Genomic DNA, 22,479 nt, shown 5'->3' on the forward strand with positions numbered 1-22,479 from the left:
ATTCTTTTTGATTGCCGAGTAATACTCCATTGTATATATATACCACATCTTCTTTATCCACTCATCCATCAATGGACATTTGGGCTCTTTCCATACTTTGGCTATTGTCGATAGTGCTGCTATAAACACGGGGGTGCACGTGTCCCTTCGAAACAGCACACCTGTATCCCGTGGATCAATGCCTAGTAGTGCGATTACTGGGTCGTAGGGTAGCTCTATTTTTGGTTTTTTGAGGAACCTCCATACTGTTTTCCGGAGTGGCTGCACTAGCTTGCATTCCCACGTCTAGCATTTTCTCATGATTAGATTGAGGTTATGTAGTACGGGGAAGAACACTCCATGCTGATTGGTCCTTCTCAGTGCATTGTATTTGGGCACATGATAATAACACATCTTACTACTGGTGATGTGATCCTTGGCCTTTTGTCTGAGGTGGTACCTGCTGGGTTTGTACATAGTAAAGTTACTCTTTTTCTCTCTGTAATTTAAAATATCTTAGGTGAGATAATTTGGGACTAGGCAAGTGCCTGCTTTTTCCTAGACCTTTGCTCACTAATTTTAGCATCCTTCAATAGATCTTGCCTATAGTGATTATTTCTATGTTGTTCTAATGGCGACTTTATATTTCCCTCATTCATTCTACATTTAGGTTTCTAATGCTAATGGCTTTTTAACTAACTTTTGGTAATATCACAAAATAGTTTATCCAGATTTCACTTCAACAGTATTTATTGAGCACTGTTCTATCGACTGTGTTCTAAGTACTGTTTTATCCACTGTCTATCCATTGTCGTGGGATATGGGAATGAACAAAATAGACAAAAATCTTTGTCCCCAGAGAGTGGGGGTGGGGGACAGATAATAACCGTATTACAGAAAAAAAATAGTATGTTATGTCAGAAGGTAATAAGTATTGTGGGAATAAATAATATTTAGTTAGATAGTATATAATAAATATTATTAAGTAAAGCAGTATAAGGGGTTGTGGAGTCAGTTCACAGCTAAATGTTAAAGCAGTAAAAATAAAATTCCTATTGAACATTTTCAAAAGTATTAACAAGCTGTTGTGTCAGGACCAGTTATCAGACGCTTGCTGTGCACAAAACATTTGCCTTGCAGTCCGTTGCTGTGGGGAAAGTGGGAAAAAAGGAATTTGAAGGTGTAGGTCATATTCTCGAGGAGCCTGGTGTGTGAACCCATGAGCTGCTTCTCTCTTCTGTCTTACTCCACCAGCATTTGCCCCTTCTGTGAAGCTGGTGCCGTGGATTCCACAGGTCCAGATGCCGTCCACACAATATTCTCGATTCCCGCTTTCCGTATTTCAGATGGGGAAACCGAAAGACCCATCCTCCCTCGTTAGACATCAATCTCCTACGAATAACAGAGAACATAGAATTTGACATATTCCTAGCTACTTAGAGAGGAGTGAATGCGGTGTTCTCCTTTGGCCCATGAGGAAACAGACCCGAGGAAGTTTGGCAATTGAGTGCAGAAAACAGTGGGGAAGGTCCCCGGCTTACACGGTCACACCGCACAGTCCAAGGCTCTCGGACCCCTTCACAGTGTTGGCGACTGAACACCCATGTGTCTCTGCTGCAGGTGGTCAACAGAGGGGATCCCTATCCTCAGGAGGTGGGCGCCACTGTGCAGAGAGTCATGGATAAGCTGGGTTACTCCAACCCTTACCGACTGGTTTGGCAGTCCAAGGTAGGTGGCTTCCATACGTTTACAGTCAGCTTTTCTGAGGACATCTATTTTAGGACTTAGTTATGAAATGATTAGATTTGGCTCTTTCACATATGCAGAATGTTCTATCACCTGGTGGTTCACCATGAGCAGAAGGAACTCTGCAGGCAGGTCAAATGGAGGGGAAGTCAAGCAACTAGTTGAATTTCATTGATTTAATGTATTATTTGCTTTTAGTTGTAATGGCAGAAATTGTTATTTATTTATATTATGCCAACTTCTAGAAGGATTCGAGCTTAACAGAGAAATAGCAAAACCCACTAATGCGAATGTCAAGCGTGGCCCTCACTCTCAGCAGCGTGCGGGTGTGCGTCCAGGGCGGTGGGCTGTGGCGTGTCACAGACACGGGGCAGAAAGGGGTCCCTGTGTGTGTTCATTCTCCTTTCTCACAGGTTGGTCCGATGCCCTGGCTGGGCCCTCAAACAGACGAGACCATCAAAGGGCTTTGTGAGAGGGGGAGAAAGAACATTCTTTTGGTCCCAATAGCGTTTACCAGCGATCACATTGAAACGCTGTACGAACTGGACATCGAGTACTCTCAAGTTCTGGCTAACGAGGTAAATGTGATTATTGGTTCCATTTGTAAGTTGTGATTTGTTTTGGAAGGAAACTTTCTCTGCAACGATATAATTGCATCATTCAAAAATACCGTCCGGTGGTTATCGGAGAGCAGGTGGGTGGGCGGTGAGCCAAGTAAGGGAAGGGGACTGAAGAGTACAGGCTCATCTTGACGAGCACTGAGGCACACATAGAATTGTTGAGTCACTGTACTGTAAACCCGAAACGAAAATAACGCTGTATGTTAACCATACTGGAATTAGAAAAAGATTTTGAAGGGATAAAATAATATGTTCTTTGATAGATATGTTTGCCTGTACCGTGGCCTCATTGTTCCAAATAACATTTCAATTGAGTTCGTCTGAACACATTGAGTTAATTCCACATCAGCAGAGAGGAAGCACTTTTGTGCCTTTGTGAACCCAGGTGCCGAGCCGTGACCGGGAGCAACATCATTTTATCTAGTTGGAGACACTGTATGTCACCTGGAAGTACTAAAGCTACATTTTCTTAAGACAGAATAATTGGACTTCTCACCAGTTTGGAGGAAAAGAATTGTATTGTGTTAGCATTCCTCTGGGCCTAATAGTGCCCTCTACTTGGGGTTTTACACGGTTTCTTGTTGGATTTTGTCATTTAGGAGAAGACCATTGAATGAACACTGAAGCAGAGTGTGTTGTCATTTCCTTGACTTCTTTGATACACTCAATTAGCCATTTGCTACCGTGTTGTGATCAATCTGATTATTGAAATAAAGCCTACCGTCCTTAGTGTCTTATAATGTAAGATGGATGTGAGTTCTCATTCACAGTGGAGACGAACTTCCTGTTGCCCCATCTCATGACTTCGGGGGGCCGGCCCGAAACCAGAATCCAGTATATAGCATTGTTTCTATGGGGACTGTGGAAGCTCTGGGACCCCAGAAGCCCTCACCCCGCCGCCCCATCTTCTGCCAGAATTCCTGGCCCTGGTCATCCCCATGCATGCTCGATGGAGGCCTGGCCTCAGAGGCTACCTCACTCTCTCTGGGACTGAGGATGGGTGGCACGCACGGGACAGGGTGCGAGCGGCTTGGAGAGAGCTTTAGCCGGCACGTAACCCCACGGGGTTCTGTTTATGCACGCTGGTCATCAAATGTTGAGGAAGTTGGAGGGTGTCAGTAGTTCTGATACAGAAATGATGGGAAAGTGGTTGCAGCATTGTCTGTGGACGTCATGTAATGGTGCCTTCTGTATCCCACCGTGACCTTGGCTGGTCGTGAGCTTCCTAAAGAGACTTACGTGCAAATGTAGTTCGTACCAGTGTGTTCGGAAAATAAGTTTTTGTATTGCATGATAATTCACAGTTGTTAACATTACTAAACCAAGACTATTCCTTAGTAATCAAATGGATTATTAGTGATGAATAGATTATCCATAGAATAAAGAAGACCATCTAGCTACAGTTTACTTCATTGTTTTGATGGGAGAATATGCTGTGTTTAAAACAACTTTCTTTAGGGGCACCGGGGTGGCTCAGTCGGTTAAGCGTCCGACTTCGGCTCAGGTCATGATCTCATGGTCCATGAGTTCAAGCCCCGCGTCAGGCTCTGTGCTGACAGCTCAGAGCCTGGAGCCTGCTTCGGGTTCTGTGTCTCCCTCTCTCTCTGCCCCTCCCCCGTTCATGCTCTGTCTCTCTCTCTCTCTGTCAAAAATAAATAAACATAAAAAAAAATTTTAAACAACTTTCTTTAAAAAGTAGTTTGAATTTTTCCCCCAAGATGAAATTACTGCTTATCGATAATAAAAATAATAAAGAACCCAGACAATTTAGAGGAGCATCACATTGAGAGTAGAGCTCACTCAGAATCTTACCCCTGAGAGATAGTAAGTTAATATTTTAATAAAATTAAGTCCCCTTTTTTCTCTAAATGTATGTGTACTTTAAGAAAAATGGTATTCTCCTACATGTTTAACAAAAATGGTATTTTATTCATACTGTTTTGTAATCTTTTTCTTAAAAATATGTTACAGACCCAAGTCAATAAATGTAGTTAGATCTGTATAATTATTTTTAACAAATCCTTGATCAGTATGCATCAGTATGTTTCCAACTTTGTATTTTCCTAAACTGCTCTGTAATAAACATCATTTCCTTTTTACTTTTCCAATTATTTTCTTAGATAAAATTCCTAGAAATGGAATTTAAATGGTGGTAGATATTTTACTGGGTTGCCCTACAGAGTTGTATCCTATAACTGTTGCATGAACAGTGTTAAAGACCACTGCCAGTATTGGTTATCCTGCAGTTACTGACTTCTACATGAAGTTTAAAAAAAATTTTTCTTTTCAACGTTTTATTTATTTTTGAGACAGAGAGAGCATGAACGGGGCAGGGGCAGAGAGAGAGGGAGACACAGAATCGGAAGCAGGCTCCAGGCTCCCAGCCATCAGCCCAGAGCCCGACGCGGGGCTCGAACTCACGGACCGCGAGATCGTGACCTGGCTGAAGTCGGACGCTTAACCGACTGAGCCACCCAGGCGCCCCTCTACATGAAGTTTTAGAATACAGTCTCTTTTTAAGTTGAGAACCGTGTGTTTGCTGATCTCACCATTTTCCCTTGTCAGTTGAAGTTCACTTAAACGATAAAGCAACAGAAAAGCCATCTGCATTTTAGAAAGAAGATTTTGACTACCTGAGTGAACAATAATTAGATGTTTCTTAATTATTTGGGGGATAATCAACTGGGTATTTTGGGGGAGGGAAGCAAGGATGATAGTGAAACAGTCCTCAGGTTTTATTTTGGATTTTTCTGTGTAAGAATATATTTAAAAACCCGACTCTGCATTGGATCCCATCTAGGTTCACCAGACATTAAATTAATTTACCTCTTTTGGCAATTGGAATCAAAACAGGCATAAAGATTTATTTAATTAAAGCAACATTCTGCTTAGGTAGAGTCTGTAAAAGTACGCATTAGAAAGGTAGATTAAAAAAAAAGAATGGTAAGCAGATTTGAATGACTTGAGAATTCTGTCAAATATAGCCTCGAAAACGGTTTGGAAACTAAGCACTTCTGGGAAGGTAATAGGGTGGGGGAAGGAATAGAAACTGAGAGCAATTTTATGATAACAGAGGTGAAAATCAACATCTGTGTCTGGTCCCGTGGCTGTTTTCATTTCTGAGCAGTCTGGGACCACTTTGGAAGTAAGACTTTAAGTTGTGTATGTATCTATGTCTGTTTACTTACTATGTCTGTAGCGGTTTCTTTAAAAAAAAAAAAAAAGGAAAATAAAATGTGTATGTGGTTTTCCCTCTTTTTCTCATTTGATTCAGTGTGGAGTTGAAAACATCAGAAGAGCAGAGTCTCTTAATGGAAATCCATTGTTCTCCAAGGTATCTATACTGTTGCAACCATTTTCGTAGAACATATCGGAGAGTAATCCTCTGAGAAGCTCTTACAGAATATTGGTTTTCTCACATATTAGAACATTTTGAGTTCCAATTAATTACAAAAATAAAATCGAATTCCTTATGCTCTTGCTCCTTTTTCGTTTAGATAACCCCGATTTTCTTATTTTCTACCCACCTATAACTATGTCTGATTTAAGATCTGCCTTTCAGAGACCAGATTTAGCAGGTGGGGTAAGAGGATTTTCTTCTCTAAAATCTCTATCTTAACTTTTGTCTAAGCCGAGAATCCTTAGGAAACGAAGATATTATAGAATCCAGTTCAAAGTAGCCATAACTCAGACGAAAAGAAACCCCCAGCCATAGTGATTATCTGGGCAGATGGGAGGGGGAGGGAGACGCGTGGGGAGAGAGCAGACTTGATGCTTCTGAGGAATCTTTGCTTCTTGTCGCCCGTCTTCCAGGCCCTGGCCGATTTGGTGCTGTCACACATCCAGTCAAACGAGCTGTGCTCCAAGCAGTTGACTCTGAGTTGTCCGCTCTGTGTAAATCCTGTCTGCAGGGAGACTAAATCCTTCTTCACCAGCCAGCAGCTGTGACCCCAGCCAGAGGACCCAGTGGGATTAGGCAAATGCCCAACCCCCAGATACCTCCATTGTGGAGGAGATGTATTCAGAGATCAGGGAAGAAAGTTACATTGGTATCTGTACCGCCTTTGGGCACAAATTGTGTGATTTCTTGAGGAACAGAGTCTGAAATCCTTATTGGGGTTTTCTATTTTTATATACTAATACAGGAAGCATTTATATCCCCCCTCCCTGGGTAAAGTTACCGGTTTGGAATGTCCACTGGGCTATTTAAAAACTAAGTTTTAAAAATTTATCTTAATAGATGCACACATATTTTAAATACCGATTTGGGGTTTATTGGTCAAAAAACCTGCATGGGTGATTAATGGAGAGTCCCCTCTGTGGGCTGTCAGTGTGAATGAGATCTGTTTACAGTCTTGTGCCTATAGTTGTCTTGTTTTTTAAGTGAACAGACTTGACTGAAGGAAATATAGTTTGAAAAGGAACTGTTACCTAATCTTTCTCTAAGCCCATGGGTTACAGAAGACCAGTAATGAGGCAGGATGGTCACCTATAATGGCTGCTTTTTCAGCAATTAATGGTGATGTCCCCATTAACTGGTCATTGTGGTACTTATGTGTGAACCTCACTTTTCTCACCATAAAACCAAATCGAGTACAGATTCCAAACGTGCGTTAAGATTCCCCAGGCACACAAGGCTAATAAACCTGTAGAAATCCAGCATGGGTCATACTTGCCTGGTGAGGATCTGCAGTGTCACCGGAAAGGGGGCTCTCACTGCTTCCCGTCCCCAAGGACTGTGATGCCGGGAAATACTAACAATGGGCTTCATCTCTAAAGCTGTCCCAGGACCTGGTGAAACTTTACATGGAGCATCTTCTTTATTTTGCTTGAATGCCTTCTTTCCGCCCGTTTGTTTGAAGAATTACTTTATAAAGTCAGCTGTTTTGTAATCTTGAATTCTTTCTTAATTTATAATTTTTACCATGAAAATGATGTAACCCTGCTCTTGGAAATTTGAAAAATAGAGGGAAAAAATCACTCTAATGCAACAGCAATTAATCATATTCTTCTTTTTTTTTTTTTTAATTTTTTTTTTAAATGTTTATTTTTATTTTTGAGAGAGAGAGAGAGAGAAGGTGGGGGTGGGCAGCAGAGAGAGGGAGACACAGAATCGGAAACAGGCTCCAGGCTCCGAGCCATCAGCCCAGAGCCTGACGCGGGGCTCGAACTCACGGACCGGACCGCGAGATCATGACCTGGCTGAAGTCGGACGCTTAACCGACTGCGCCACCCAGGCGCCCCTAATCATATTCTTCTATCTCATGCCAGTCTTTTCCTGTGGATATTTTTAGTGCCATTGTAACCTTGAATTTGTGAGTGAAAAGTTGTTCTAAAAATGTAGAAATAATGTAAGATCAGAATCTGATCTCCTTTACTTGGATTTAAATGGATTAAAAAATCTCTGATGGATCCGTAATGAATTTGTAATGATTACCTTCTCTTTCGTCCAAGCTCGAAAACTTTGTTCTTCAAAAGAGCATGTCTTTGATGTTTTTAAAGCCAGTTCATAAAGTGGAAGTATTAGAAGAATCATAGATCTCCTATATTCAGGATTTACTGTGCTAATAAATATTATCACATCATTAAGGTGTTAACTATTTGATTCATGCTCTCTGTTAAATCAAAACTAATGCAAGTTCATTAATAATCAAACTTACTAAATAGGAGGAATTTAGTTTGTAATACAAGGAAAGAAACATGCCATCCATTTTAGTTCATAATTTTCCCACTCTGATAACAGCTATGAAATTTGAGTAATGTGCTTTTTTTTTTTTTTTTTCCAAATTGGTTTTCCTATTGGCAGATTGTGTTTCCAGAGAAAGGTACAAGGCGGAGATAGTTGGCTGTTTCTGTGAGCTCTTGAGGGATTAGTTTCAAGGTAGACTGAGTCCCACAGTGAAGGCAATTCTCTGGGTTAGTGAAGGCGGGTTAGGCTTGCAGCCATTCCCCGTGCTTCAGTCATGCGGAGGGCCTGCTTCAGCCAAATACATATTATTATGGAGATGTTACAGAAAACTGCAGCTCAGGAGCTCTTGCTAGGGTATCTGAAACCCCTCGTTTGCTAAGGAAGCTTCTGAATCAACAGTGACTGGGCTGTCTGGAATAATATCCTTGATTCTGAGGGAGACCAGCCCGGCCTTTGTAGTGACAGACAAAGGGCGAGTTATTGGGATCACTGCCCAGGGCATTTGTTGTCCTGAGGAGTGTTACCTTTGACTGTTCTTAACCAAAGATGGGCGAGGATCATACTCAAGGGGAGCATTTAGTAGGACAAAATCAACGATTGCTCGTGGCAGAGCTAATAGCCTTTGAGAAGGGTTATCCTATTTGCCAACTTTGAAATGTACACGTTTGCCCTGGTAATTAGCAGTGAGCTGCTGGCAGCCAGGCAGACCTGGCTTTAACTGATGAATCAGCCTGTACAGGAAACTTGCAGGGGCTGTGACGCTGAGCCGGTTCAGCTTGGCCCGGGTCCTTGTAAGGCCCAGCTCCCTGTATGGATAGCACAGAAGGAAGGAACTCTTCTAAAGGATATGCATATGGAACTACTTGCCTTTTTTAAATTAAAAGAAATGTTTGCATTCAAAGAATATTGACTTCATATCTGGAGAAATGAAACTCAACGTTAAAAGCCCTTTAAATGTGTACCAGTGATGCGGGGGAGGGGGGGGGCACCTGGGTGACTCAGTTGGTAGAGCATTCAGCGCTTGTTCTCAGGGTCATGAGTTCAAGCCCCACATGGGAAGTGGAGCCCACTTAAAAAAATGTGTACCGGTGACTTTTTGGTGCTGACTAAATAGTAACTACTCACGACTTCCTGATAGTAATTCAGAGTACACATCCTTGCTCAGTAAATCCATGAACAGAATGTAACATTTCTCTAGGATTCCATTAAATTTTTCTTTGTGACTGGGATTATGTAGACAATGATGGCTATCTAGGTATGAAGAGAAAGTGGGTTTTCTGCTCCAAGTTGCCCAAATTAAGCCTCTCAGAAGATGCATTGTATCCACGATCCTAAAGTCATATTAGGTCATTTACATGTTCAGCGGATCTTGAAAATAGGTGTTTTCAAAAAAAAAAGAAAGAAAATAGTTTTTTTTTCTCTTGATTTCTTTTTTGATACACTAATTTGGTGGGATGAGTTCCCTGGAATAAAATGTTGCATTTTTTTCCCCCTCTGGCTATCTGTTCTCATAAATTGGGTATTTAATCCAAGAGACTCTAAGGTATGTAAGAGAGGTTGTTTGCTCAGTCAGATGCCAGTGTGTTTATCTAAAATACGTTATTAAATGGGGCACCTGGGTGGCTCAGTCAGTTAAGCCTCCAACTCTTGGTTTCAGCCCAGGTTATGATTTCACAGTTTGTGGGTTTGAATTACCCATTCCCCCCCCGCTGTTGGTCTCTGCGCTGACAGTGCAGAGCCTGCTTGGGATTCTCTCTCTCCCTTTCTCTCTGCACCCCCGCTCACGCCATCTCTGGCTCTCTCAAAATAAATAAATAAAATAATAAAATGTTATTAAGCCATGAGGTGAGCCCACACCAGTGAGTAGGGGCAGCGGTAAGACTTGCACTGGTCCCAAAATATAGGAACATGGGTCTCAGTCCTAGAACTCTGCTGTGTTCAGGCCTCCATTCTGGGGGTGCGTGGGCCTGGGAGAACGGGCCAGCTTGTACAGCTACAGCCGGAGGGCGTCAATTAAAGATGGCGGCCATAGACAGATCTCAACGGAAGTGTGCTCATGTGCCGGTGCAGGTGCAGAAGCCAGGGGCCACGGAACGCATCTGTTTTAGTACCTTGTCTCTAAGCTCTTAACCTAGCCTGAGAAACCCCTTCCGTCAGAATCCTGAAGATGGCACAGGAACATGCCTCCCAACACTAGATGGAACTAGGAAATTTGTTGAGATGTCACAAGCTGGAAAAGAAAATTCTAAGCTGCTAATACTAGTGCCCTGAATTAAAATCATTCAGTTTAGCAGTCTCAATAGCAAAATGGAGAATCCTCAGAGGAAGACAAAAGCTAACCGTTCCTTTCATCATTTCCAAAAATTATAAAATTAAAGACATTCCATCAAGGTCATGCCCCAGGAGGGCTTTGTAAATATTCTCAGGAGTTTTGTCCTAATTGCCTAATAACTGAGATCCCTTTGTAACAAGTCCCTTCAGTAATTTCCCAGTCCAGGTGGCTTTTTGTGACACATTTCATTTTATGGAAACTAGCATCATGAGGTTTCAGAGTATATACAGCAAATGGATTGAATCTGAATCAAGAAATCTGCATTATGTTTGAATTGTTGCCAGTTAAAATAGGTAATCATGTCATAATTGTGTTGAATGTGCTTACCTAATCAGAATTCCTGGTTAATTCCAACAGTGGCACCTGAAAACATTTTTTTTTTTTTTGAGAGAGAGAGAGAGAGAGAGAGCCAGCATGTGTGTGAGTGAGTGGGGGAGAGGGGCAGAGGGAGGAGAATTTTAAGAAGGCTCCAGATCCAGGGCAGAGCCCAACTCGGGGCTTGATTTCATAACTGTGAGATCATGACCTGAGCCGAAATCAAGAGTCAGACGCTTAATCAAGTGAAGCACCCAGGCGTGCCCCCCTTCTTTTTTGGGCTGGATTTCTTCCAGATGGACAGTTAAGTGGTATGACTATTATCTGCTCTTTCTTAAAAGTTGTGCCTCTTTTCAAAATCTAGTATTTTGGAAAGGATAAAGTGTGCTGAGCTATATCGCCCCGAGCTGAGTACTGGTGGGTACTGAAGAGAAATAGGGTGATGTCATCAATATTTGCCGAACGACACTAATATGACCTGTAGTAGCAGGTGATACTCTTTAGTGGGACCACTGCTCCCTGCATGAGATGAGTCTTTGAAGAGCTCTTGGCGGGGTGGCTGGGGGGGGGGGGGGGGCGGGTAGATGCCCTCTAGAGAACACATTCATAACCGTGGGTCCCAGGGGAGGAAGTAAGCCTTTTGCTCTTGCTGTGGGAATCTTATTAAGCCTTTCTGTGGGGAGAAGGAAGGGACAACAAATGCAGCCTGTGATAATCAGTTTCTTACAATATACTTTGATGGCACTGACTTAGTTGTTTTTAGCTGAAATCATTAGCTTCCATTTTTAGTATAACAAACTACTGGCTAAATTAGGCTACCGTAAGCCATTAAGATGGATGTCGGAATTAAAAACATTTTTGGAAAAAAGCCTGGTTGGAGCCTTTGTTATAAGCCCTGGGACAGGAATCGGGTCCTGTTTCTGGTCTCTTGATAGCTGTCACTCTGACGTTCCCAGCATACACTCGGCCTCCTGTTCCTGAGATGGGAGCACACAGGCCCACTTTCCTCCTTCTGGTCAAAGCTTTACTTTCTTGACATTTTAAGGAATAATAGATTTTACGCTGAGAATAAATTCTGTCAAAAAGCAAAGTAACAAATACTCAAAATTCATCACTTCTCAATTATTTTACTACATTTTCTTATGTTTGTTGTAGCAGTGACTTACGTTTATCGTGCCTGTAGGTTGGAAATACCACAGAATGATGTGTTACTGTGACTCTCTTTCCAAGTCGGTTCGGTGACATCATGGCAGCTTGCCCTTGGCTGTGATAGGGCTATTTACACTGTAGAAATCAGCAAATACTGTATGTTGGGACTTGACTCATTGTTTTGTTGATTATCTAGACTTAAGAAAGTGATGGAAAAAATATTAATAATGCCGATATAAGTTGTCATCTATAGCCTTTACATTGCAAATAGCACAAAGACCTGAAATAGTCTTCCATTATTTGAAAACTATTATCCAATGTATCCAAGTGAAGTTTCGACACCCAGAGGAGTTGTTTGACATTTGTATTACTCATTAAAAAAAAATCAACATTCATGTCAGAACTATACTTGTTGACCCACTGCAACCATAGACTGGCTACAGATGCAAGAGCTTGGTAAAAATCAACAAAGGATTTCTTTGAGGATCAATTGGCTATATGGAGTTTAAAGAGTATTGTGTATTTGATTATTCTTTGTATAAAGTGTGTCTTCTTTTATACTGGTAAAATGTACAATAAACACACACTCCACACACAGATGCATCGGTTGTTTTTTTCCGAGAGCTGGTTGGGGACTGTTTACCACACTGGTGCCTAAGGGGGAATTTTCTGGAATCCTGGAAATGGTACATGTGGACTGCATACTGGGGTTGTTCTTCAGATTCACTACATATGGAGGCAAGTCTCTCGATCACTGTCTATTCAGAGTGGAGGCCACCCCGTGGTGAGTAGGTATTTCAGTCTTTTTAGTAAGATTCCAATCCTCTCCGGCAAAACCCCCATGAGCCTGTCGTGCTCACAAAACCCCTGAACCGTGCACGTGTGACTCTCCCGATCAGTTCCGGCCAGAGGCCGGGATGGGGCCTAACGAGGAGGCCTTCGTTCTGCCTCTCGCCTCACTGGGCCCCAGAGAATGGTCTCGAGTGAGGACCCCACGCCGCAGCTGGCACTCGTTCGGGGAATAGGATCTTCCTTAAGACCGGCAGCGGCTCCCTGAGCGCCTGCTCCTGTTGAGTGACGGTGCTTGCTCGTTGCTTCACGTCCATTCCTCGGGGAGGCCGAGCCTCATGATGTCCGTGACGGCCACAGACAACGAGGTGGCGCACCCCTGTGCAGAGCTGGCCCCCCCGACAGCCGCCCGGTGGCCTCGCCCCAGGATGACCATCAGATCCTCATGGGTCCGCTTTTTCCTGAAGGAAAGTGGTCTTAGGGCTGGGCTCTGCAGACAAGCATTTTCTTTCGTTTGTGTCTTTCTTATGTCAAGTCTGGGGCAGAAGAGAGAAAACTGCGGCAAGCGGTGAGTTCTAACCTCTTCCTGTGCCTCAGAACTTGACCGGAATAGAGACAACCTGCAGCCACTTCACCCTTCTGTGCTTCTTCTGAGATGCTTTCTTTTGTTCCCGGCCCCGTGTGAACCTTTGCCGCAATCCCCTTGATCCTCTGGAGCTAGGGAGAGCTTCAAGGTTTCCCACCTGATCCCTCCCGTATCCCCCCTCAAGGCCAAGTACGCGGATGGGCCGTGGTGGCGCTAGACCGCAGTAAGGCACGCCTTCCCTTCCGGACTCCTGGAGAACACGCGCACACGCCGGACTGCGGCTGCGCAACGTGACGTAGCGTTCCGAGGGCCTGTGGCGGCTCGGTTGCGGCCACTTCTCAAAGAGATTTAAATGGAATTCCCCCCACCCCCACCCCCACCTCCCCGCCCAGACGGACAACCTGCGCCAGGGGATGTCCCTGCCTGTTACTTCTGTCCGCCTTAGCACCATCTGGACCGAGGGGTCTCCTGCCCAGGCCTCACTTCCAGCCGGGTTGTCCACAAGCGCAGAAAGAGCAGACATTGTTCACGCAGCGGAGGGGGCCCGGGGACCTGGAGACAGAGCCGTGGCCGACAAGCCGCCGGGTCCCTCAGAGGGCCGCCCCGAGGGAAGTCTCAGGGACCAGGACCCAGGAGCCGTCTGACCCAGACCCGGCGCCCTCTCGGGGAGCTGGCCACTCTGCTGGTTTCAACCGTGAAGTTTAGAAATAAAAGTGCGCTAGATGGCCTTGCTTGGACTTTGAAGGAGCCACAGCAAACTTAAGTGGCCGCAAGGTGAGTGGAGAGGAGGCAGATGGGCAAGGCGTTGGGAATATGGAACCGGTTCTCTGAATAATGCGTCACCATTTCAAAAGAGCGTTCACGTCCTGCTTTGGTGGAAGCAGGTGTGATCCTGTTTAAAGCAGGGGTCTGGGGAGCTGGACTTGACTGCAGTGCGTGCATTTCTACTTCTGAGAGCCTGCAGTGCTGGGCTGGTGACGGTGCAACTCCTGGCTCTCTGCGCGGACAAAAAAAAAAAAGCCCTGATTTACACTGTTTGCCGCTTCCGGTCGTGTAAATACTCCCACCACCGCAGATCCCGGGCTACCTGTGTGATGTCACTGATGGCAGGCACGGGAAGAGACGCCAACGACTGGCTTTCCTAAGCGGGTAGGAGCCAGCTCTGTGGCACTGCTCTCATCCGGGTCAGAGATTTTGCTTCGCGGGTGTTCTGGAATGTTGCCCCGCCCCCTCCCTTCCTGCCTTGAGCAGAGCGGAATCCTGGAGAACCTGAGTCCTGGGGGGCAGCGGGTGGTGGTTGGGGGGGACCCAAGGAGGTAGGCGGCGGACGGCTTTGAGAGCCCCGGATGCAGCCGATGGCACAGGGCTCCCCTCAGTGGTCGCGGAGGGCTTGGAGGGAAGGGCCTGTGGGCCGTGGCCAGGGGCAGCCAGCACAGGCTCCACACAGGCCTGGGTGCTGCCTGCCCGAGAGCTGAGGATGGGCCCTGGCTTCTTGGTACCTTTCTCTTTCATTTTTGTGTATGTGTTTCAAAATCTCCGGAATTCCAAAACATCTTCTCTGACTACCCCAGAATGTTGCCCTGAGGGTCAGCTGAGACGATGTGGTAAATCTACATCATAGACTAGAGAGGGCTTTGTATGTGTAATGGGCTATTATTAAGCTTATTAACATCTATGAATATTTGGGCATAGTACCAGGCCATAATTAAAAAAAATAATTTTCTTGGGGTGCCTGGTTGGCTCAGTCGGTTGAGGTTCTAACTCTTGATTTCGGCTCAGGTTCCTTGATTCCAGGCTCCTGGGATGGAGTCCTGCTTAAGCCCTGCCCAAGATTCCCATTCATTCATTCATTCATTCATTCTCTGTCTCCCCCTCCCCCCCACTCCCTGTCTGCCCCTCTTCCCTGCTTGTTGTCTCTTTCTCTAAAAAATATTTTTCTTACTAGAAATTATAAAAAATTGGGGGGGGGGCGGCACCTGGTGGGTGGCTCAGACGGTTAAGCATCCAACTTCAGCTCAGGTCATGATCTCACAGTTTGTGAATTCCAGCCCCACGTGGGGCTCCAGCTCAGAGCCTGGAGCCTGCTTTGGATTCTGTGTCTCCCTCTCTCTGCCTCTCCCCCACTCGCACTCTTTGTCTCTCTCTCAACAATACATATTAAAAAAAAATTCTTTTTAAGAAATTATAAAAAATCAGAAAGAGAAATAAAATGAAGAAAAAAAAGTCACCGATAATCATACTTTGATGAATTTCATCACATACTTTGTGCATATATATGTATTACCTACCATAAATTTGTAAAAATATTCATAGTGTTCCTATTCTTCTATTGCTTACCAAATACTATCTCCTAGACATATTTTCTTTGTAAATACATCTTTTACAACATAGTTTTAAATTCTTTTTTTTTTTTTTTGAGAGAGAGAAAGAGAGTGAGCAGGAGAGGGGCAGAGAGATAGGGAGAGGGAGAATCCCAAGCAGGTTCCACGCTGTCAGCATGGAGCTCATCTTGGGGCTTGAACTCCCCAACAGTGAGATCATGACCTGAGCCGAAACCAAGAGTCAGAGGCTTAAAACTGACTGAGCCACCCAGGCATCCCTACAACATAGTTTTAAATGGCCACACAATATTATATTGTATGGATATAATGTAATTTTTTTTACCACCTCTCCATTATTGGAACTTTTTCTTATTAATTTTTTTTTTAATTTTAGAGAAGGGGGGAGAGGGGCAGAGAGAGAAAGAGGCAGAGAGAGAATCTCAAGCGGGCCCCACACTGTCAGTGCAGAGCCTGACATGGGGCTCGATCTCATGAATTGTGATATCATTGACCTGAGCTGAAATCAAGAGTCAGAATCAGGCGTTCAACCAACTGAGCAACCCAGATGCCCCAGAACTTTTTATTTTAATTTCTTTTTTAAAAATTATTTTCAATGTTTATTTATTTTGAGAGAGAGAGAGAGAGAGAGAGAGAGAAAGGCAGAGCATGAGTGGGGTACGGCAGAGAGAGAGGGAGACATAGAATCTGAAGCAGGCTCCAGGCTCCGAGCTGTCAGAACAGAGCCTGATGCGGGGCTCGAACCCACAAACCATGAGATCAAGACCTGAGCTGAAGTCAGACGATTACCCAACTGAGCTACCCAGGTGCCCCTATTTTAATTTCTTACTTAAATATGATTAACATCTTTGTAGACAAAGTCTTTGGACATAGCCTCCATTACTTCCATGAAAAAATTTCCTAGCGGTATATTTTCTGAATCAAAGGATATTTTTGCAGATTAAAAAAAAAAAAAGGATTCAATGAGATCACATGCACAACATATTTGATACAGTGCAGTGCTTGGGGTGTGTGTGTGTGTGTGTGTGTGTGTGTGTGTAAGGCCCAATAAATGACAGCTATCATTGTGTTATTCATTTGATTAGCAGACTATTGCTTTATTGCTCTCAGTGGTAACTTTATTCTAGGAGGTGGACTTTTACTGTGTTGTTTTTCGGGGGGATATTTTGAAGAGAGTGTGATGGCAGAATGGATATCATCCTAGAAATTCAGAGCAATCACAGAGCCTCCAGGAATCAGGGATCAATTCTCTAGTCCTGCCTTTGATGTTCCTTGTTGCATTTACTTTTGGTCACTTGCCCTGAGAAGGTCACGGGTATAAAGAGAAGAGACAGACTATAAAGCTGCCAATCCTTATTCATCAATAACTTTGCAAAGAGTTTGAATGTTGAGAGAAACTTGAGTCTCAGGTTAAAACAACTTGGGGGCTTATGTGTGGATTTCACTTGCCCTTTATGGGTCTGCAGGTACCTGAGCATCGCCTGTGTGTGTCCCACACACCCTCCTGTCCCCGTGTGCCTCTGAGATGGCTCCCAGAGGGCAGAACCATCCATCAAAGCCGGGCAGGCCTCCAGCTCAGGTAACCACCGCACTTACACAATTGTCCCTTTAAGAAAGGTCAGCGGGGGATGTGTTCCTTCCTGCTTCTGTGCTCCTGAAGGTTTTCATGTCCACACTAACCCACTGTGGGCCTGGGCCAAGGCCAAGTTGCCCATCAATATTTTAAAGTAGCGGTGTTATAAAATTTATGGAAGACGCACAAAGGACAATTCCCTGAAGTGACCAGCCCGCTGAGAGGGGATATTGGCTAAAAGGAGATTTCTCTTTGAAACAGTGTGAGATCAGCTGCCAAGCTGGGGAAACCCTTTATATGCATGGGCTCGGAGCTTGGGGGAGAGGGAAATCTGACCTGGTTTCAAATCCCACCTACAACTGTTAATTTATTTGGTTATCTATTAACAGTCTCCTGGCAGCTTACTTTTATGTTTAAAATTAAGTGCTTGATTGATTATTTTCTAGAACAGTGATGGGATGTTGTTTTATACTTAAGCCAATCCATTAGTGGGCTCTCTCATTACTGATCTCTTTTCCTTCCTTTCTTGGTTCATTGTGTGTGTGCCTGTGTGTGCACCTGAAGGTTGTGAGAGGGGAGGAAAATGGGGCTTTTATATACCCCCCAAACTATGGTGTCCACCGCGAGGTGGTTCATTCTCAGTATGATTCACAGGTGGGAGCAGAATCCCAGAGAATTTTTTATTACGGTGATCTCATTTTATCAAAACTCTTGGCGTAAGCTTCTATTTTTTAAAAACCTCTACTCTTGTTTTACCTGCTTAGGAGGCATCTTCAAATATTTCCAAAATTCTTTAGATTTGCTTCTAAGGATTTGGAACTCTCTCATTTAAAAAAAAAATTAGGTTTATTAAATATTAAATACATACAAAAATAAGCTTTGTGAGGCAGAGCCTTGTGACTCTTGGGCTCAGGCAGGTTTCTTGGTGTTCTGGCTGCTTAGTGGTCTATCAGCCCTTGGGGTGGTCAGGTGTGGCCTGAGGTGGCCTGACCTCCCAGGCTCGTCACGTCTGGCCGCCCAGAACAGTACCAGCCGAGCAGGGTCTGGCCTGTGTTGCACCTGAAAAAGGTTGGGAAATCACTGGAATAAGGTCTGAGGGGTGACAATCAAATGAACCTCTGGGTCCACAGTGCACAGCGCAAGGGCTAAACGGTGCTGTCTGTTCTCACCGGCCCTCCTTTGGGGTGGAGGGTCCTTCCGGTTTATGGGCACAGGGAAGGATGACTCAGTCCAGCAGTGGCAATCAGGAGCGTGTGTCGCCCTGCCTGTGGTGCGTTCTGTCACAGGGCTGTCTCACAGGAAGTGCAGCCGTCTGCCCTGCACACGTTGGTCAGGAACAAACAGGCAATCCGCATCGTGGACCATGTTTTGCGTATAGGCGTGTCCCTAAAATTTTGCCCGGCAGCGGAAGTGTTGTAAATCTAGTACATTTCACATATATTTGGGAGGGATGGGAGTCTAAAGGAAACCTTCAGTGAAGCACAGACCCTTTCTCTAACACACGCCCTCCTGGGCTAATTTGGAAACCTAAGATTTTTGACTCAGGCTGGAAGGTGGCTGGGTTCAGTTGCGACATCTTGCTAAGAGAAAGAAGCTGGGTGGGGCGCCTGGGTGGCGCAGTCGGTTAAGCGTCCGACTTCAGCCAGGTCACGATCTCGCGGTCTGTGAGTTCGAGCCCCGCGTCAGGCTCTGGGCTGATGGCTTGGAGCCTGGAGCCTGTTTCCGATTCTGTGTCTCCCTCTCTCTCTGCCCCTCCCCCGTTCATGCTCTGTCTCTCTCTGTCCCAAAAATAAATTAAAAATGTTGAAAAAAAAAATTAAAAAAAAAAAAAAAAAGAAGCTGGGTTCCGTTAAGCAAAAGGCACATGGAGAGATAGTCCAAAACCCCATTATTAGCAGCTTTACTGTGGTAAAGAGCCTGAGGACACCTGGGCTGGGGTTGGCGCTCACCTACCAGACGCTTCTAGCTCTTCTGCTTCCTGGAAGGAGATGTCACATGGACAGCAGCCAATGCTGGGGCCTCAGAAGCCTAAGTAATGACTCTGCCTTCATGGGAAGAACTTTGGTGCGGTAGGCAGGTGGGTGGGGGGCGGCTCCCTCTGGGTCCACACTTCCTGAGGACACCTGCAGCTCTCCCCAAAGGAAATGCTTACTCCACTCTTCGTTTCCTGGAGCCGCTGTGACAAAGTACCACCAACAGGGTGGCTTAAAAAAAAACAAAAACAAAAAAAAACCCCAGAAATTTATTCTCTCACAGTTCTGAAGGCTGGAAATCCAAAATCAAGGTGTCGGGAAGGCCAGGCTCCTTCCACCGGCTCTGGGGAGAACGTTCCTTGCCTTTTCCAGCTTCCAGTGGCACCAGGTGTTCCTTGGCTTGTCTCTGTGTCACTTCAATCTCTGCCTTGGCCTCACGCAGACTTCTCCTGTGTCTTCTCTTCTGTCACTTGTAAGAACACTTGTCATTGGATTTAGGGCCCACCCGCATCACCTTGAGATCCTTGATTGTATCTGCAAAGACTCTTTTCCCAAAATAGCTCATATCACAGGTGCCGGAAAGACACGTTGATGTCTTTCTGGGGGACACCATTAAGCCCCCCACACACCCTCTTCTTGCCTTTCCCAGAAAGCACTCCTCCACACTCCTTAGGACCTGCTAGCTTCACATCTCCCACTTATGAGGCAGCACCATATGGTCAGAGCATGGAAATGGGGTCTCAGGGCTGAGGTGGGTGTTCCAAGCACAGGCCTGGAATCCAGTAGAACCTGGAACCCAACCCTGGTTCCCCAGATGAGACCTGAGCAAGGGATCAAACCTCTCAGGACTCTGGTTCCTCATGTCTAAGACCAGGAGAGTAACATTTGTGTGGAGAGAGCCAACGTGATATGTAAGAAGTAAACGCTCTGGGTGGGAGGAATCCTTCGCTATCATAGCATTATTATGGGCTGGGAATGGAGGAACCCAGGCTTCAAGTCTGACTGTTCCTGACTAGCCCTGTGACCTCTGGTGGGCCCCTAAGGAATGTGTAAAGTGTCCGAGTGTCTGTGCGATCTAACAGTGACTCCTGGCTTTTTCAGCCACAGCAGCCTCGAGCCCTTGGTCTGGCAGAAGCTGTCCAGGAGAACTCTGAGCTTCAGTGTAGCTCATGTGTACTCCTGGGGCTGGGTTTCCAAAATAGCACAGGAGAATTTTGCAGCACATTTAAAAATAATATTTGCTGCTCAGTTATCACTGGGAACATGGTTTCGGTGGGCTGTATTTCACTTCTCCTGGAAAGGAAACAATTTGTGGAAGCCCTGAGTTGGAGAATAGGGTTAGAGAAACAGCGGTTTAGTCCGTTCTCCTGTGTCCAGAGGAGACTGTCCAGAACCAGAGACATCGTGCTGTCCAGGCTCCTTCGCAGGGCCTGTGCAGGGCATGCCGTGGAAAATCAGAAGCATGCTTTGAATTTACAGGTGGAGAAATTGAAGCTCAGAGAGGGGAGGTGGCCTGTGTGAGGTCATCCAACTGGGGGACTAGGACTCTTCCTTTCTAGAGTTCTTTCTGGGATTCTTATTTCATCTGACATTGCTTTGGGGTTCCACTGTGTAGGACACATTTTTTTTTTAAAGTTTATTTATTTTAAGAGAGAGAGTGTGTGTGCACAAATGGGGAAAGGGCAGAGAGAGAGGGAGAAACAGAACCCCAAGCAGGCTCTGTGCTGCCAATGCAGAGCCTGACTCGACACTCAGTCCCATGAACCACGAGATCACGATGTGAGCCGAGATGAAGAGCCGGACGCTTAACCGACTGAGCCACCCAGGTGCCCCTAGGACACATTTTCATCGAACACTGTTGTGCTACTGTTCAGTTATAGTTAAAAATATATTCATTCCTCCCAGGGAAATTACAGTCTAATGCAAAGTTAAAAGAAAAAGAGGAGCCTGGATGAGACAGAGCAGAGAGAAATTCTTCCAAATGGAAGATCTGGAACAGGAATCTGGAGGCTCCTGCAACTTTCTCACATTTGCTGTAGAAGGGGACACATATTTTATTTGCAAACAAGCCTTCATTTAAAAGGGTAAGGCACATAGGGCACTTGTTGGGATGAGCAATGGGTGTTGCATGTAAGCGATGAATCATGGGAATCTACCCCAAAACCAAGAGCACAGTATACATATTGTATGTTAGCCAACTTGACAATAAATTATTATTAAAAAATAATAAAAATATAAGGGTAGGGCACAGGAGGACCTGGGTGGCTCAGTCAGTTAAGCGTCCAACTCTTGACTCTGGCTCAAGGTCATGATCTTAAGGTTCATGGGATCGAGCCCCCAGTTGGACTCCTTGAAGACGGCACAGAGCCTGGTTGGGATTCTCTCTCTCCCTCTCTGCCCTCCCCCCACTCATGCTCTCTTCTCTCAAAAATAAATAAAAATTAATTGAAAAAGGGGCGCCTGGGTGGCTCAGCTACTTAAGCGACTGGCTCTTGGTTTCGGCTCAGGTCATGATCTCACGATTTTGTGAGTTCAAGCCCCACATCGGGTTCCATGCTGGCAGTGCAGAGTGTTTGGGATTCTCTTTCACCTCTCTCTCTGCCCCTCCCCTACTTACGCTGTCTCCATCTCTCTCAAAATAAATAAATACACTTAAAAAAAAAAGAAGTAAAAGGGTAAGGCACATCTATTTCTTTTCTCCCCAAGGCCTGGTATCTGAACACAACTTTTGCTCATACAGACTTATTTGGCAAAGTTCTAAAGATCTCTTTCCCAGGATCAGCATCTTACCTGCCAAGCTAGATACACACACTTAGGTATTTATTTTTTAGAGAAATAAAACTTTAATAGTCGTGAAACCAGGAGTATCCCCTGCTTAACCACCTCACCAGGTGAAGAGGATATTTCAGCAATTCAAAAATGAGTCTGACCTTTGCCTGGGGGCATGTGTGCAGGTATTAAGGGCTGTTGAAGGACAATCTGTATAGTACAGGAGGCGACATCTGTTCTGCAGAATGTGACAAGGCCTCATCTTATCAGTTGCCTGCTCTACTGACTTTCAGCCTGTTTCTGAGGATGGTTCCAGTGGCTGAGGAGAGAGCACTTGGCCTTTGACGGGTCTCTCATTTGTCCAGCTTAGCACTGGGCAAACCTTCAGAAAAGAAAATGCTTGATTTTCAGATAGTTGCATTGTAATGACCAGAGTGTGTGTGTGTGTGTGTGTGTGTGTGTGTGTGTGTGCGCGCGTGCACACGCGCTTCTGTGTGGACCGAGGTGGGGGTGGGGGAGGAAAACAATTTATAAATCACATCTTGCAAATCCTTCCATTCTGAATTGGTTGTAAACTCATTTCTTTGCTTTTCTCAAGCTTTGATTTATGTATTGGGATC

General features: G+C 45.0%; 1 protein-coding gene and 2 long non-coding RNA genes across 6 annotated transcripts in view; 2 read left to right on the plus strand and 1 right to left on the minus strand.

Annotated features, from left to right (window-relative positions):
* The window catches only part of FECH (ferrochelatase), a 37,632-nt gene extending 30,388 nt beyond the window's left edge, over nt 1-7,244 (plus strand). For 2 of the 3 annotated variants that reach the window (XM_058691979.1, XM_058691978.1), the window contains 4 exons: nt 1,600-1,707; nt 2,139-2,303; nt 5,620-5,679; nt 6,159-7,244. In XM_058691979.1, the coding sequence (XP_058547962.1) occupies nt 1,600-1,707; nt 2,139-2,303; nt 5,620-5,679; nt 6,159-6,293 (468 nt within the window). In that variant the 3' untranslated portion in view covers nt 6,294-7,244. Of the gene's footprint in view, nt 1-1,599; nt 1,708-2,138; nt 2,304-2,730; nt 3,075-5,619; nt 5,680-6,158 lie in introns of those variants that run through there. The other variant, XM_058691980.1, reaches the window with a different exon arrangement.
* A 4,152-nt stretch (nt 7,245-11,396) lies between these two features.
* LOC131490029 (uncharacterized) lies at nt 11,397-13,534 on the minus strand. Its single transcript, XR_009250910.1, has 2 exons — nt 13,200-13,534; nt 11,397-12,027 (listed from the first exon to the last, which is right to left on the minus strand). It is a non-coding gene; the product is annotated as an uncharacterized LOC131490029 (long non-coding RNA).
* A 60-nt stretch (nt 13,535-13,594) lies between these two features.
* The window catches only part of LOC131490031 (uncharacterized), a 53,413-nt gene continuing 44,528 nt past the window's right edge, over nt 13,595-22,479 (plus strand). For both annotated transcript variants that reach the window (XR_009250913.1, XR_009250912.1), the window contains exons 1-2: nt 13,595-13,979; nt 17,011-17,123. This is a non-coding gene — a long non-coding RNA (uncharacterized LOC131490031). The remainder of the gene's footprint in view (nt 13,980-17,010; nt 17,124-22,479) is intronic.

This window comes from Neofelis nebulosa, chromosome 11 (genome assembly GCF_028018385.1).
Source record: "Neofelis nebulosa isolate mNeoNeb1 chromosome 11, mNeoNeb1.pri, whole genome shotgun sequence".
NCBI lineage: Eukaryota > Metazoa > Chordata > Mammalia > Carnivora > Felidae > Neofelis > Neofelis nebulosa.